We start from the raw sequence: 16,875 nt of genomic DNA, 5'->3' as shown, positions 1-16,875 counted from the left end.
TGTCTCCCTGTCCCTCATTTGTTTGCTGCTCCTGATTAAGACGGATAACAAGCCATCAGTAATTTTCTGACTGTGGTGCAGAGCAGTGAGGATTAAATCAGTCTGTGTCACTGGGTGCCAGGCCATAATTTAGGGAGCTCCAGTGGGTCCCCTGCATTCATTAGACTCCAAGGCAGTGGATGCTTGGGATTGTCTGAGCAAAACCTGGAAGATGTGAACATTTCTGCACAGGGAGGACCAGGAGGGGATGTGGGGCCACCAGGAGATCCCTGTCCCACTGGACTGGTTGGGAGCTGCTGGAATGTTTAATCTTTGTTGTGCTGGCTGCATCGCTGGCTAAATCAGTGGAATGCTCCCTTTGCCCTGAACTGAGCTTTTCACCTCCCTCTGGCCTTTTTTAATGCATTCCTTCTAATGATGTAGGGCTTGCTTAGAGTGAGCAACTTGGAAACAATTTGGACAAGGACACTGCAGATATACATATATATATTTAATGCAGAGATTAAATAACTTTTAGGCATCTTCAGGCACCCAGTAATGTGAATTACGGCTGGAAAAATCTCTCCTGTAAATAGGCAGTACTCGAGAAGAGCTGTTAGCATCATCTTGTGAGCAGTGAAATATGCAGGAATGATGGAAAAGAGCTGCAGATAAGCTTCAGAGGAGATTAATTCTTTGGGGCAACGGTCCACAGGATTGAAAGCTTCTGGGTGTCTAGAAGGTACCACCAGGAGACTCCAGGAGCTTTTAGCCAGACTCAGTGGGATTTGCCACAGGTAAAAAAACTAAAAGGACCTCATTTTGCAACATTTTAGAGAACAGAGTGAAATTGGGGGCATTTATTGCAGGTTGGATGGTTGGGTGACGATGGATTTAGGAGGCCAGGGGGTATTTTCACCTGGTGTTTGTGTTGGGAATGTGCAGGGTGAATAGGTGTCCTTTAGTCTGCAAAGAGCTGTGTCCGCCATGGCCTGGAGGACATGGACATGACCTGCAGGAGCAGGGAGGAGGCAGAGCCACAGTGCACTGCCTGCCCTCCTGCCACCTCCAAGAAATGATCAGCCACAGACAGGATCAGAGCTGGGCATGGCCGGGTGTGAACTCACCCCCCACGTGCCATGGCCGTGGCAGCCCCATTCTGGTACAACCTCAGGCTTCAGCCTGAGCCAGGATCTTCAGCTTCGGCCTCTCTCTAACACAGTAAAGCTCCAGGGTTGTTATTTTCAGGTGGGGTTTTCAGCTCCCCCTGCAGAGCATGGTCAGGTTTAATTTGCAGCAAGGCAAAGCTCAGCATCACCATCTGATTTCTTTATCTCACCTCCAGCTTTGCCTGCTGCTTTCTCCTTCCACCAGGAAGAGGAGGGCTGGCATTCCCCATACCAGGCAGTGAAAACAAGACTTATTCCCTCCCTGACTCATTAATTGAAGCCACAAATTGAGCTCTTTTCTTGCAATCTGAAGTGATCACATAGATAGGGTGATAGAGCTAAATGAACATTTGAGAAGATCCTGCAGGATCAGCAGGGGGGAGCCGTGTTAACCTCCAGAAATGAGGGCCGTCATTAAAAACGAGGTGCTGGTTTTTCTGCCCTCCTGAGCACAGACTTCAGCCTGGACATGGAAGAAGTCCCAAGGTGCAGGCAATGAGCCATTTCTTGCCTCTGTGACAGAGCCTGGGGATCACCTGTATTTCTGCTGTGGTTTTCCCCTTTTCCTGTTGGGGATCCATGAGCATCCTTGTACAGGTTCTGGGTGTAATCCTCACTTTGTGAGGGGTTGTTTCAGCTGAGTGATGCTGGGAGCAGTGGACACCAGTGCTGGAGACCACATGGCTTGTGGTGTGGGGTGGTCATGGTGAAGACTGTGAGATGCCTGTTTTGTGGAGAGATGGAGAGAAAAATCCACTTTCCCCCAGGAAGACACTTGGTCATGCTCCCTAGAAACATCTCACCCAGTTCAACTGCATTTGTGGTAAAGCTCCAACAGCAAAGTCATTGAGCTGAGTGAGCATCCATGGGGATGTTTTCAGGTTGTATCCATTCCTAGATACTGTGGATACACCACTGTTTTCTGCTTATCCCTTGCAATTTTAATTGTGGGGCACACCACGTGGGAGCCTGAGGGATGGCTGGCTGAATACAGCTCTATAAACCAGGCAGATAAGCATAGCCATCAACACCTCTCTCCTTGATGTTATCCATTGACTGAATCAGCTGAATTCTCTTGGAGTCAGCTTTAGTATCTCCTAAAGGGATGGGGAAGCTCTCAAAAGAGTGGCAGGAGACATAGAGTTATCACTGGAAAATATTTAACTGAGAGGAAACTACCACTGCTGCTGAAATCAGAGGTTGCACCATGAGAAGTTCTGGGGGAGGTGATGAGCTTTGTGTGGGACAGACACTCCCCAGGGCAAATCTGAATATCACAGTTGGCCTGAAGTGAGTTGTGCTTGCTGTTTGATTAACATTTGATTTCCTTTTACTGCTTCTTTGTGCACACAAAGCTGAATTCAGAACTGCTGAAAGCCAGAGGCAGAGACACTGAGTTCAGTAAAACCCATCTGGGAGCTGGGGGGGGCACTGGTGTTCAGCACCAAGCAACTCCCTGGCATCAGCAGGACACCATGAGCTCCTGGTGTTGGAGAGAGTGTGACCCCTGGATCCCCTCCACAACAGGGGTGCAGGTCAGCAGCACAGCACGGGTCATCACCCAAGTAACTGGGCTTAGCCATATGGTTGTGAAATTGGCCATCACTCCCCCAGACAACAAACCCTATATGATTTTTTCACATCTCTCCCATTAAACCAGCATCTGAATGTCCTTAATATATCTCCATAAAAATCTTCACAGCTGTTCTAGCAAACAGCCTGGAGTGCTGTGGGCTTTTATGAGTATTAACTATGTTAAGCAAAGCAAATCTCACAATTACATTGTCTGTGGGAGCAGCAAACTTCTCCCATCAGTCTCCCTGAGCGAGGAAAAAGGGTGATTAGTGTCCTGTTATCATCACAGTCGTGGTTTAAGATGCTTTTACCAGGAGCAGGACGACAGCCCTTGCCCAAAGCAGCTTCTTGTTCCTGCTGCTATCATCACAAGTAACCTGATGTGCTTGACATGTCGTCAAATGTTGCTGAGCAGCATCTTCCTTTGAATAATAATTTAAAAAAAACCCCAACATGTTGCTGATCTGTCTCATCCTTTGTGGTTTTTTTTTTTTGGCATGGATTTGGCAGACCTTGGTCTCATCCTGTTCCTCCAAGCAGCCACAGTGGGAAAAGCTCAGGACAGTCCTGAGCAGCACTGGGCTGGGGCTCTGAGCTTTTGAAATATTGGGAGGGGAAAAGGATATTAAAGAATTTAGGGGAGTCTGTTGAGCTCTTGCAGAGCAAAGAAAGGACTTTGTTTCTTGCTGTGGGCTCTGGTTGTGGCTTTAGGGGCTGCACATGGCAAAGCCACACAGATCCCCAGGTGCTGGATATTCTCTCCACCAAGAGCTCCCAGCTGTATAAACCAGAAAACTCCCTGGTGACTTGTGCCATGGCCCAGAAAATGCCACTTAGTTGGGGCATACTTGCACCTAAGTCTCAGCTGTGCAGTGTCTCTCCAAGAGCCTCTCTCCTGTGCCTCTGCCACGGGTGTGATGCTGCTGCATCCCAGTGTGGGCAAACAGGGCCCGCTGCTCCAGTGTGAAGGTGTGAGAAGTTTCAATGGGGGGGAAAAAAAAGGCAGGGAGGGGCTGGCTGATAGTGGTTGTGCTGGAAAATTGGATTTCAGGCAGTGGGAATTTAATTTGAATTGTCACAAATGGAGTGTGGAGATTTTGCCTCCTGTTAGAAACTTGTGTTTCTGTAGGGATAGGGATAGTAGAGTGGGGGAGAGGGTGCAAAAAATCTCCACCCAGCTCGCTGTGGTGTGCAAAAGAAACCTTTTCACTCTGGCAAAGCAGAGGGGGGGGAGTGTTTTGAGAGAGTGCTGGGGAAAAAAACAGTCCAGAGCAGTGGCAGTATTGGCCTAAATTACAAGTATCAAGGTCTGACAGGAGAGAGGCTGTCCCAAAATGGCAGGAAGACATCCATAGGAGGGCAATGTCTGTAGAGCCCCTAGCCAGGTTTTCATCCATTTTGCTAAAAGCCAACAAAAAGGAAAACAAGCCCAATTGCTATGGTTTTTCCCTCACTTCAGCCTCTGAGTACAGCTTCTTCCTTAGGTGTGCCGAGGTGATCCTGGCCAGCCCAGAGATGATGGGTGCTGCTTCAACAAGGCCAACCCCCAGTGTTCCTCCCAGCCTTCAGTCCCTAGGACTTATCCAAGATAGCTGTAATTTTCCCTCTTTCCCTTGCCCAGCCCCTCTTGGGGGGGGGGTGGCAGCAGAATCCCAAGGATTTTCTCTTAGACACAGAGGTGCTTGCCAGGTCCTTCCCTGCTCCTTAGATGCCAGAGATCAGCAGGGCAGATTACTAGTGTTTAATTACTAATTTACAGAGCTGCCCTCTGTCCTTGGCCAGGGCAGAGAGTCCCTGTGCTGCTGTCACCAGGATAAGTGATCCCAGAATAAGGGACCTCACAGGCACAGGTGATGCTTTTAGTACCTCCCCCTCATCCATCTCCTCTTTCCATCACCGTGTCCGCTTTCTGCTCCTCCCTATCCTGGGATAGGGATCCTAATGACAGGGGTTTGGTGATTCCTTTTTTCCCACATGGCCTCCCTGGGGAAGCTCAAGAGGGAGAAGAGACCTGGGGCTGCTGGTAGGAGGAAGGGCAGCTGTGGCCATGATGGAGCATCCATGGAATGAATGGGCAGATGAGCAGGATGCAAGGAAAAATAGGCTTTTGCCCAGCTGGCAGCACCCCATCAGCCAGTCCCACTTGGATCACCCTTGGCTGAGTGACCTGCACTGAATTGGTGCAGGGATGCAGCCAAAACCCCATGGGAGGGGTGAGGGGTCCCCAGAGCCTGGCTGGGAGGCAAAGTTGGCTCTCCTGAGAGTGAGCAAACCTGCTTGTTCCTGTCACTGCCGGCCTCCCTCCTGTTCCCAGCGATGGAAACAGGCTGGCCCTGCTATAAATCTGGAGAAGGCTGTGTCTGTAGATAGGTGTGGGTGTCCAGGCAGCACTGGCTTCTCAAATGAGGTGATTAACAGGCAGCCACAGGGCAACAAGAGAGAAAATAATCTTCCCCTTTCCTTGCCACCCTCATCTCCAGAGGAAGCCTTTTGTTTAAATTACAATGAAAAGGGGTATTTTTTTGCTCAGAGCAGGCTGTTGCATGGAGGCTGCCCATGCTGGGCATCCCTGACACTGGCAGGCACTCAGAGCATCCCATTAGAGAGGGACAGGTACTTATTTCATCTTCAAGTGCAGCTGGATACAATATTGGCATTTTCATTGTGTTTGAACCCTGGACATTTAATGGCAGCAAATGAGCCAACCTGGCCCCTGCTGGGAGCCACAACACACCACCTCCCACTGGGCTCCAGGAGGCAGAGAATTAAATCTGAGATGGAGAGCACAGGGACCCAAAAGCTGTGGGAAAGTATGACAACCTCAGTGGGTTGCCAGAAACATACCACAGTTGGGATTACAGCCTTTCCAACCAGGACCGTGTCTTCAGGAGAGATGTTGGCTTGGGAGATCTTCAGCTCCTGACCAGAATGGGCCATGACTTTTATAACCACAGGCCTGCAAAGGAAAACACAGATCCCATGTGCGCACAGGTAGAGTTGGGCTGTTCTGTGTCACTGTGTGTCCTTGGCTGGTAACTCCTGGCTTTGAAGTTCTTTGCAGTGTGGAATGACTGAAGTTGGAGGGGCCCTTTGGAGCTTGTCCAGGCAAAGCCCAGCTCAAGCAGACTTAAAACACCCCCACTCCAGAGCACTGCTCCTCCACTGCCAGCAGAGCTGTGTCACCTGAACCCTGGATCAACATGTGGAGTTGGATCTGTGTCCGGAGCAAAAGCCTGCTTCTTCCTGGCATCCTGATGGATTCATGTGCTGGCTAGGCTAAGGAGGAGGCATCATGGAGCACATGGACCTTCCCAGTGCCACAGCCTGCCTTCCCAGGCCCTGCCATGGAGGACCCATGCAGGACCCATGTTCCCCAGCAGGCCTGGGGAACACCCTGTCACCCCAGATTCTGGTTCAGGAGCCATCAGAGGTGTCTTTCTCCAAGCCCTTCTGTTGTGGCTTCCTGAAGATGGATGTGAAATGTTGCAGTAGGAACTGATCTGCATTTGAAGAAGCCTTTAATAACATCAGGAGGTTGCTTAAACACAAATAACACTCAGGCACCCTGAATGGTCTGGTTAAGCCCAGCCCTGTCAAACTGGTGGCCTGTTGAACAAAGGGTCCTGAGGAGCATCTTAATAAATAAAGTGAGGGCACTAATAAATGAAGTGAATTCATCTCTGAGACTTGTTAAACATGAGACCCCAGCACTGGGTTGGTTACAGCTCAGCCCGTCTCCAGCCACATAGAGACCCTTTCAAACAGCCTTAAGCCCAAGACTTAAGCAAGAACTTGCCCATCATTTCATGTCTGTACACACTCTCATCTTTGGAATGCACCTCGTGCACTGGAGGCACAATTAGAACCGGTGGCAGCCGAGGGGTGACATTTCAGAGCGGCACTTGAGCCACAAGACTTGTCAAATGTCTTTGTGCTTCCCCAGTGCTGTGAATGCGACTGCCTCGAACTGTGTGTGTGCTGCTGGCTGTGACAGTAATTCCTGGCACCGAATGATGCAGGAGGGAGAGGGGAGGAAGGGAGGGCTTGCAGGGGGTCAGCTGGCAGTGGGTATTTGTGGGGCTTTTACAAGGGGGAGGAAAGGGCTTTAAGGTCCCTTCCAACCCCAACTGTTCTGTGACTGGGAAATAAGATTCTTGCTGACCTGCTGCTCAGCTTTGATATACTGTGTAATAAGGAAGCTAAAAAAACCCCCCAAAACAATAATGAGCAGATTAAAGGAATTACCCTTGAGAAAAAAAAATAGATTTCATTAGAAAGCTTATTTGAGAGGTGAATTATTTTGCTAATTTGATGCTACAGCTCATTCATGGTTAATAGCCCCAACTGGTGGGGGGGTCCCTGGGGTTACCTGGTGTTGCAGCACGGCTGCTGTGGGGGACGAATTGGCTCTGGTCCCTGCAGCTCAGTGCAAGCTCACCAGGCTGGAGCAGCGAAGGCTGGGCTGTGTCCTGATGCTTGTCCTCATGGTCTTGTCCAACAGGCAAAATTAAGGAGAAAAATTAGAGGGCAACTAAGGTAGAAACAAGCTGAGTGCATTGATGGGGCATCCGATGCCATTTGTTGTAGGGGTTGGGTACAGAAACAGAGAAGGAAAGTTCCGAGGCCTTTTTTTTTTTTTCCTTTAGTGTCTGAAGGCATCCAAAAAAGTGAGACAAGTGATGGGTGTGGGGCAAAGGCTCGGCACTGAGCAGCTGGAAGGAGCATTGCTGGGATTTCGGCAGTGCTGTGGCCAGAGCAGTGAGGGGTGGGGGCTGAGCACCTCACTGCTCCCAGGGGCTGGGGCAGAGCTGCTGCACCCCGTTCCGAACCAAAGACGTATTTATCTCTGTTGCCCCCGTGTGTTTTTGCAGGTCCGAACTGCTTTGCGGGAACCACGATAATTCCCGCCGGCATCGAGGTGAAGGTGGACGACTGCAATATCTGCCACTGCCACAACGGGGACTGGTGGAAGCCGGCGCAGTGCTCCAAGCGGGAATGCCAGGGCAAGCAGGCTCTGTAGTGGGACCGACCCCCCGCCAGCGCCAAACAACCCGCTGGGGACGATGAGGAAGGAACGGCCTCGATGCTGCCCCCGCGTCCGACCTCCCGCCACTGCAGCAGGGTCACCAGCAACACCTGCGAGCGTCCCGCACAAGCAGAGATTTGTACCCGCGGGGAAGGGTCTCCCTCTGCCCCCTCCTGCTCTTCTCTGGCTTTGCACACTGTGTATCTGGTGTCTAGGTATCTCCTCTGCTTTTGTAATTACCAGTGCTTGGGAGGGATGCAGTGGTCAGGTTTGGGGAGGAAAAAGAACGGCCCACGCAAGTCCTCGGACTGGTGATGCCTTCGAGCCGACGATCGGTTCACCGCTCTCACTTTCTGCGACGTGGATCGTGGGGTTTTTCACATTTATTTATTTAAAGGTTTTTTGCTATTGTGATTTTTTTTTTTTTAAAGCCTCTTCCTAAGCTGGGATCATTGGGACAATACAGCTGTGAGTGAAGCGATGGATGGAGCATTTTTATTGTGTCTATAAGTGGGAGTGGCACTAAGGACTAAGGAGGGAGGTAGAAATTAAAAGGGGAGCAAGGTGTTAAAAAAAACCCCAACTGGAATGTAACCTGCAGCAGGACTGAGGTAGATGCACAGGTATGGGCCAGACAGCCAAGACACAAAGCTGTATCTGTGTTACACTTTCTCCACTGAGTGGGGACAATAAAGTTGAAGACACTTAAACAGTCACCGTGACCTTGATGGGAGCAGGAGCCCACCCTGGCTGCTTGGGCAGGGCAGGGCAGGACAGGCAAACAGGCAGGAGGGGCTGGAAAGGCACCAAGAAAGCAGCGTCTCACCTGGATGGTCTCTGTGTGAGGCCTGGCTGGGCGTTGTGGTGAAGGATGAGGGTCCCATCTGTTCCTGGTTCTCGGGCTGAGTGTGTGCCCACCTGCGTTGTCCCATCCCTTGGTGCCAAGGCTGCCCTTGCTGGAGCCAAGGGCAGCGTTTCATTGCCTTCAGCAACAGCAGGTCACACCTACCTGATCCCCACACACAGGGAGGTTTCCAGGAATGTCCCATAGCACTAACCTGGCTCAGCTGGCAGACAGGCCCTTTGCTGCAGAAGGAGGGAGCTGCCCTGGCTCTCCCTGGGAGCATCCATGCTGCTGGGGATAAAGCAAGCCACGGTGCACAGGGAGATGGGGCTGGGCTGGCCACATCCACGGGAATTGCCTCTTGGTGAGGGGTGTCTCTAGGAGCAGCTCCGTGCCTGCCTCCCAGGAGGAGAGGTCCCCACGGTCCCCACCTGCAGCCGAGGGATCCCGTCAGGCTTTTCGGCACTGGCACCTCCTGCTTTCTCAGGCTGCAGCTTCCAAGTGATGCTGTGAAGGAAAAGCCACCAACGTCATCTCCCTGCTATGCCTGCCCAGGTGAGCACAGGAGCCTTTCCCATCTTTGTCCACGCTTGGTTCCCTGCTTTTTTTGGTCGTGGCCATGAGGGTGATGGTGCTTGTTTTGTTGAGTTCAGACTTCAGTGCAGCACCTGCCCTCGGCAGCGGCGGCCGCAGATCCCCCCTAGAGCATCTTCCGCCAGTGGATCAGCACATGGGGCTCGGTTCATACACACTGCTGCCTTTACATTTTTATTTCCTCCCCATTTTGGTGTTTTATGGAGGGCAGGGGTGGGATGAGCATGAGCACAGCGACTGCTGTAGTGCAGCTGAGCACTGGCTTCCTGCAGGCTGAGCATCAGAGGTGCTGTTGCCACATTCCTGTGTGAGCTGTTGCCTGTCAATGACTATCCGGTTTCAAAACTTTCAAACAATAGTGTGCCTGAAACTAGTGAGGAAAAAAACAATCTGTAAAAATGGGGGGGGGGGGGTCGAGGTGTCCTAGAAACAATATTTGATGTGTAAAAGACTATATTATTAAAAAATTATTTTGTTAAATATAAAGTGTGTGAACCAGCAAAAAACCCCAAAATTATATACTTGTGGTGTATTTTACTCTGCTGATCATCAGCCCCTCAAGCTCCCAATTCCCCATCTCATCCCTTGCTCCAGCCCCTGGCTCTCCACAGTGCTGGTGAGCGTTGCTGGAGTGGGAGGAGTGGGCTTGGAGCCTGGAAATAGCCACAAGAGTCCCATGGACAGGATGTGTTGCCCAGGGAGCATCTCAGCCATAACTCAGTAAAGCAGATTTGCTTTGCCAAACAGGGATTCCCTTTTTGGGAGCTGCCATGGACTGACACGGCTCCCAGGCTCTCGCTTTAACCTCCATCTGGCTTTGGCTTTTTCTGGTGCCATTTTTGTATTTGATGCCATTTTTGTATTTGATGCCATTTCCTGAACATGGAAATTTGCTTTCAGTTCACAAACTCCATTTGGTACCTCCAGATGCATCATTATTTACACTGATTAGTAGTTACTCCAATTAATTACAGCTTAATTACTGTAGTTAATGTTTGTACAGTGCTTGGAACAAGTACAGCTCTATACGTGCCACATATTATTATTTTCTTCGTTATTAATTAAGCACCATCTCCATTCCATGCTGTGCTACTTCATTATTTCCCAAGGAGTCACTGTAGCGCCCTTATTCCCACCCAGGAGTACTCTTCTCCCAGCTGCCACCAGGATGCTGCGGTGCTGGACCAGCATGGGACGAGCAGTGGGATTGCTAAGCAACATGAGAATGCTTGGGTTTTTTCCCTTCACCCTTTCAGGGCACTGTGCCTGAAACAAATGGAAAATAAAAAGCTGCTGGCAGGGGACATGCCATGGACCACGCACAGGGAGCTGGAGTGTGCAGGTGGGGGACATGAGGGAAAGCCCTGCAGCTCCCATCACAGAGGTGTCTGCAAGGTCTCCATGAGATTTTCTGGGAAATCTTCCACTCTTCATGTGGAAGAGTTGCCAATCATAGGTGGGCAGTGTTTCCACAGCACTGATGTGCTTGGAGCAGTAGCCCCAAAAATCACTGCCACTGGCTCTGCTTCCTCTCAGCCCATGTCAGGCCAGGGCGGATCCAGAACTGAAATCCCATCAGGTGCTCTCCAGATACACCACAGTTTTATCCTCATCCCAGTATCCTTCCTTTCTGCCCTTTTTTTTTTTTTAACGTTGTAGTTCATTTCTGCCTTTAATTAATCACAGCTCTGGGCCAGCCAGACCCATTAACTACTCTTCTCATTTAGACCTTTCAGAGATGCAGTTGCAGATGCAATTTAATTTGTTGACCTGTGATCGATAGCAATTAATACCATCTCTTTAATCTTGTTGAAAGGTTCGTCTTGGGCTTCCCAAGGCTGCCAGCTGAAGGGAAAGGTGCCTGATACATATGTTATTAGATAGGGGGGCACAACCTCCTCCGTGGGCACCGTCCTTCCTGTCCCCCGGGCTGATGCTCTTCAGAATACAACAGGTATTTGTGAGAGATGGAGAAAAGAAGGTAGATGAAGGTGAGGGAAGATGCTGAGAGGTAGAGAAGAGCAGGGAGCTTGGTAGGGCAGAAAGTAGGGGAAGGTAGAGTTGATGGGTTGGAAAAATGAGGGATAGAGAGGGGAGATGAGGGGAGACAGAAATTATACAGCCTAGGAGATGGGGCTAGAAAAGGGAGCCGAAAGGACTTGAATTGGAGCAGAAGAGCAGGTCAGAGAGTGGAGAGCTTGGAGGCAACACCTTCAGCAGGAGTAGCAGTGAATTTTGCAGAAGAAACAGACCCAGAGCTAGAAAAATGCTCCTTCCTCCTGGGGTTCCTTACGCCCAAGCTTCACTCCTTTGATGGGATGATTTTTTGCTCCCCCAAGTACCGCAGTTCTGTACAGCTCCCTCCTCCTCCTAGCAGTGGGAAAGCCCATCCTGAGAGCATCACCTTTCCCTGTCCTCATTAATATGCCATTACTCAAGATTGTTTTATAATTAGTGGAATGTTTCCTGCACACCCCGGGGGGGCTGATTCAGCTCCGGATCACCTGCAGAGCATCAGCGGGATGATGTCGTTCTCCCCCAGGAGCCTGCAAGGCACGCTTAAAACCAGGCTAAGGCTGGGAAAATCCTGGACTTTGGGTACTCTCCATCCTCCCAGTGCTCCTTGAGTCAGCAGCATGGAATGGCTTCAGTGGCACATCATGAGCTGAGTCCCCTGGGGACCATCCCCTGGCTCAGATGGTGGATCTGCTGCAGCAGCCCCCATCCAGCCACAGCTCTGCTAAAGGCAAAGAGCAAATCCTCAGATTCCAACACAGCAGGAGCCATGAAGTGTTTGTCTTTGGTGGCTGTTAAAGGGGAAAGAGGGCCCATCCACCTTCCTTGTAGTGTGGAAGCTCAGCTTTTAAAACACAGAAGATAGAATGTATGGAAAGAAAGTAAGTGACTGTATTTATATATTTAGGCCCATGGAATGGTTTGGGTTGGAAGGGACCTTTTAAGGTCAATTTAATATACCATATTGTATTTATTTGTATTTGCAGATATACTTCCTACATTTTCAGAGGGATTTTTTTTTTTTTTTAGGGAATGTACCTTTTCACCATGACTAACCTCAGTGCCTAAAAGAGGTCTGCTCTCAGAATATGCCAGTTCATGCCCCCACTCAGCCTCACACAGACAAAGGGATAATTATGCACTAGAAAATAGGAAGGAAAGACAAAGCACAGCAGGAAAGCTAAGTCAGGCTGGCACAGAACTAGATGGTGCCCCCACCAGCACTCCTGGTTTCCTCTGTGCCGAGGCTGAGGGACAGGTGATGGTTGCACCCACCTGCAGAGGTGGCCCCACCTTCTGGGCAGTGATGGCTGTTCAGTGTGAGACAGACAAAGCCTCTCCTTTCTCGGAGTTCATGTCCTCTGGCCACGCTGGCTCCCTTGGGGGAATAGAATCACAGAATAGTTTGGGTTGAAGGGATCTCAGAGACCATCTTGTTTCACCCCCTGCCATGTGCCCTTCTCTGGGCACCTTCCACTATCCCAGGTTGTTCCAAGCCCTGTCCAATCTGGCCTTGAATGCTTCCAGGGATGGGGCAGCCACAGCTTCTCTGGGCAACCTGTGCCAGGGCCTCCCCACCCTCACAGGGAAGAGTTACCTGCATTTAATTTATTAAGTATTTTAATTCGTTATCTGCATCCCTGGGAGCTGTCAGTTGATACTTTCTTGGCACTGGGCTTCCCATAGAAGAAGGCAAGAGGGTGGGTACAGTACATATATATAGCACCAAGGGACATTATCTGACAGTTTCAGGGCATCCTTCCCAACTCAGCCTCTCTGATCCTCGGCTCCTGCAGCATCTCTGCTGTGGGTACATGTCCCTGACCCTTTCTGCACTTTGCCCCATTCCAGTGGCCCAACCAGTCAGGTGGAAGGAGCCTTTGCCATGTGACTTTCTGATGTTGGTGTCAGATACAGGAGATGGGGATCTGGGGAAAGGAGGGAGAGAGAGCAAGAGCTATTTAGACTTGTTTCAGTGGGGCAAAGCAGGATTTCAATAATAATTAATGCCACCATTAAAGATCCTCATTTAGATTCTAAGGCATCTGGCACTGGAAAGGACACAGTGAAGGTACTTGTGGCCATTAAACACAGACAATGTTCCATGTGCTGTTCTCCTGGTAGTGATAACCCAGGAAAGCTTGAAAAGAAACCACCAGCCCTCTCTCCCACCCTATTATGCACAGGGATTATCCCGTTGCCCATATGGATTTTCTCCGCAGGTATTGCAGCACTGGCTTGGCTCTGTGTTTGGAGAAACAGCCAAATCCATGCCTAGGGAGTTTTGGAAAAAGTCCTATGAATCTCAAAGGCAAAACTCCAAGAAAGCAGGTGAAAAAATGGGGCTCAACAGGCTTTACATTGTCCTTACAAATTATGTATGATGAGCATAGAATCATAAAATAGTTTGGGTTGGAAGGGACCTTTAAAGTCCTTCTCATTCCACTCTCCTGCCATGGGCAGGGACACTTTCCACTACCCCAGGTTGCTCCAAGTCCTGTCCAACCTGGCCTTGGACACTTCCAGGGATGGGGCAGCCACAGCTTCTCTGGGCACCTCTGCCAGGGCCTCCCCACTCTGCCCACCAAGTACTTGGTTAATAAACATCATTTTGGTTTAGCAGACAGGGACCAGTGGTCTTTGCTGTTTTCATTAGTTACCTGGCTTGGTGGATGCACCCTCTGCCTTGCTCAAACAGGTTTCTGGACTTCCTAGGCCCTGCTCTGTTCCGTTAATTTGGCTGTCGTTGCCATTTCTCTTTTTTTTTCAAAGGACAAAAGCTTTGAGAAAGGGAAGAGATAAAAATGTGAGGAACTTGCTCTGCTGCAAATAATCCACTCCCATACACGCTGAAAGGCTCGTTTTGCAGTCCATTAAGCTCAAGTTAATGCAGGTAGAGCATGTCTGGCACCGAGAGGATGGTAAAGGTTTCGGGCTTTAATTTTACTCAGATGGAAAATCCTCCACGTTCCTGGCTGGTGTCGGCACTTCTGCAGCAAAGACAACAGGCCCCGCAGGAAGCATGAGGCCAAGGTTAAAGCACTTCTAAGTCAAGATGCAATGATACCCAAAGAAGCAATTTCCCATTGTATTGCGGATCTTCTGGCACTTTACTGGCATGAATAGAAACTGCGAGTGAAAGGGGTGCGTGGGGACCCATTGGAGCTGCAGATGGCTTTAAATTCCCCCTAACTTTCCCTGGATTCAAGGTTATCCTCCTGGCTTGCCGCAGGCCTGCGCACTTGGGCTAATTGCATTTCCAAACAAGCGGTGGCAGTGCCCCTCCTCGCCCCCGCCGGCGTGAAGGGAAAGCAAATGGAGACGTGCCTGGGTAATAGAGCCTGTTTGTTATCATGCTGTGAAGCTCCATGGGATGTTTTAGCCCTCGTGGTTTCGCTTTAAACATCCTAAATCCCACTGCTTTTGTCAGCAGGGTGGAAAACAAGAAATGGGAGGAGGCACAGGAGCCTTGGGCAAGGGAACAGGGACACGTAGGGAAAGACAACCCTTAAAATTTCCATGATGGTGAAAGAGTCTCCCTGTGGGAGGGGACAGCGTGAGAAAAGTGGAGATACCATAAGGCCTGTGAGGTGGAGATACCACAGGTGCCATGAGACGATGGGGTTTCCCTGCCTGCTCCTCTTGGAGCTTCTCAGAAAATCCAAGGCTGGTCTCCAGCTGGAGCCTGTGGACTGATGCATCATTTGCAGTCCCACTTCTCACCAAAACAGTGGCAACCTGGGCTCCATCCTCCTGGATTTGAGAAAGTGGATGGCAAACCAAAGCCATCATTTCCTAGGCCAAAATCCCCCAATGTTTGTGTGCTACCAGTGGCTGTGCCTTGTAGCAGAAATACAGGAAATTTCTTCTGTGAAACCATGTCAAGAGCAGAAATAAGAAGTTGATGAATGGGAAACAAGATCTCGAGGGTCAGTGTAGAAATAGAAATTTATGTGGATGCATGCCTGAATTCCTGACCAGGGAAGCACACACACCCCCTTAGAAGGAGTTACCACAGCAAGGGAACTGTCACTGGCCAGGCTGGGCCTGTTGCACCTCTAACCCTCAGCAGGGTGGAGAGGTTTTGAGAAACCCACAGACTTGTTCAGTCATTTTGTCAGATACACTCTTCAACCAGCATTACCCAGCCAGGGGCATTTGGCCTTAATTTTTGAGACTGAAGACACTGTTTGGGTAATAAAAACACCTGTAGGAACATAACACATCATAGCAAAGATTTTGCTGCCTCCATGTGCAGGGGCCAGCAGTGGGCAACGGTGCTGGAGCCTTGTCCAAGGGAAGCCTTGAGGTGTCCCAGCCTTTCCCTTACCTTTGAAGAGAAAAGAGGGACCGAGCAGATTAGAAAACATGAAAAGAAGGAAACGTGAAAACAGTTGAGCCACATTCCCTTCACCAAACAGAAATTTGGACCAGAGAAGATGCAGGGGTAAAACTTGGCCTCATGAGAGGATGCTGCATCCAGCACCAGCACCAGGAGTCTCTCCCCATTCCCCGTGGATCTTAAATGCTCCATTCCCCACAGGAAATTATTCCCATAGGTATGAGCAAGAGGCCCCTCCACCTGTTTTTCTCATATCTATTTGGTGACAAATGTATGTTAATCTGCACCACCTCTCTGACCCTGGGAACTTGTGCCTTTCACAGGTAAAAGTGAACTTGGTACTTTTCCAGATATTATTTGGATGCACCAGGTAATACTGAAGTGCCATGGCTAGAAATGCAATATCAGGAGGACAGACCACACCCAAAGCAGGACCAGTTTAGTGATATTAAATTAGCACAGAGCCTCTAATTCCTGAAGAGGAGCTGCTATAAAAGTGATGTAACTGTCAATGCAACACCTCATGAGTTTTGTTCTTACTATTTTTTACCAACAAATGTTTCATCCCTGCCCTGCTGTGGAAATGCTGCACAGTAAAGGGTGAGGGCTCACCTACCTGTAAAACAAGGGCTTTAGTGCCTGCTCTGAAATAGGTCATTTACAGCGACTACAAGTGGTACTAATACAGTTGGGGGCCAGCAAATCTCAGGGAGCTGTGCTTCACACCACCGTGAGGGAGAGTTCACTTTGGGAAGGAAAATGAAAAGTTAACCAAAAAGCCATTTCCAAGAGAAATAGTCCCACTGTACATCATCAAACTAATAAAAGTTACATGCAGTCATGTAACAGAAGGAAATTCTTCCTTCTCCTGGTCACAAATCATTTTAACCCCATTTGCTCTTGTTCTCAGGCTCAGAACACAATTGCAGGTTTCTATCAGTCTTGTTGGTGGATTTATGCAGCTCTTTAACTGCTCACCTACTTCTCATCTCAGTCTTTTTGATTAGTGAATTACGGAAGCATTAATTAACTTTTAAGAGGCAGATAGCAGGTTTGTTTTTTCTTCTGTGGATCACTTAATCAAAGGTGGGCCTGAGCTGTTCAGTTATAAGTGGAAATCTAGAAATGGAGAACAGCCACATTTTCAGGTTGTGCTTTACATACCCAGCAGCAAACATTTTAATATAAGATTTTAAAGGAAAAGAAGGGATCTAAAGAAGCATCAGTTTCTAGAAGAAGCCCAGCCTTTGCCAACTCTCCTGCTTTACAAGTTAATTTTCTGTGGAAAAATAAAACCCACTGCAGTGACGAAAAAGGAACAGAATTCCTG

At 49.5% G+C, this 16,875-nt stretch overlaps 1 protein-coding gene across 3 annotated transcripts in view; it reads left to right on the top strand.

Moving 5' to 3' along the window:
• VWC2L (von Willebrand factor C domain containing 2 like) overlaps positions 1–8,230 on the top strand; it is a 44,088-nt gene extending 35,858 nt beyond the window's left edge. The window contains exon 4 of one of the 3 annotated variants that reach the window (XR_007904404.1): positions 7,595–7,682. Coding sequence is in view for 2 of the 3 variants with exons in the window: in XM_051786796.1 (XP_051642756.1) it covers positions 7,595–7,743 (149 nt within the window). In the remaining variant the exon portion in view is untranslated. Of the gene's footprint in view, positions 1–7,594 lie in introns of all 3 variants that reach the window. The other 2 variants (XM_051786796.1, XM_051786797.1) reach the window with 2 other exon arrangements.
• Positions 8,231–16,875: the final 8,645 nt, after the last annotated feature.

Source organism: Manacus candei, unplaced genomic scaffold, assembly GCF_025592945.1.
Source record: "Manacus candei isolate 608988 ecotype Guabito, Panama unplaced genomic scaffold, ASM2559294v1 h1tg000023l, whole genome shotgun sequence".
Taxonomy (NCBI): domain Eukaryota; kingdom Metazoa; phylum Chordata; class Aves; order Passeriformes; family Pipridae; genus Manacus; species Manacus candei.
This window is presented reverse-complemented; position numbering and strand designations above follow the sequence as displayed.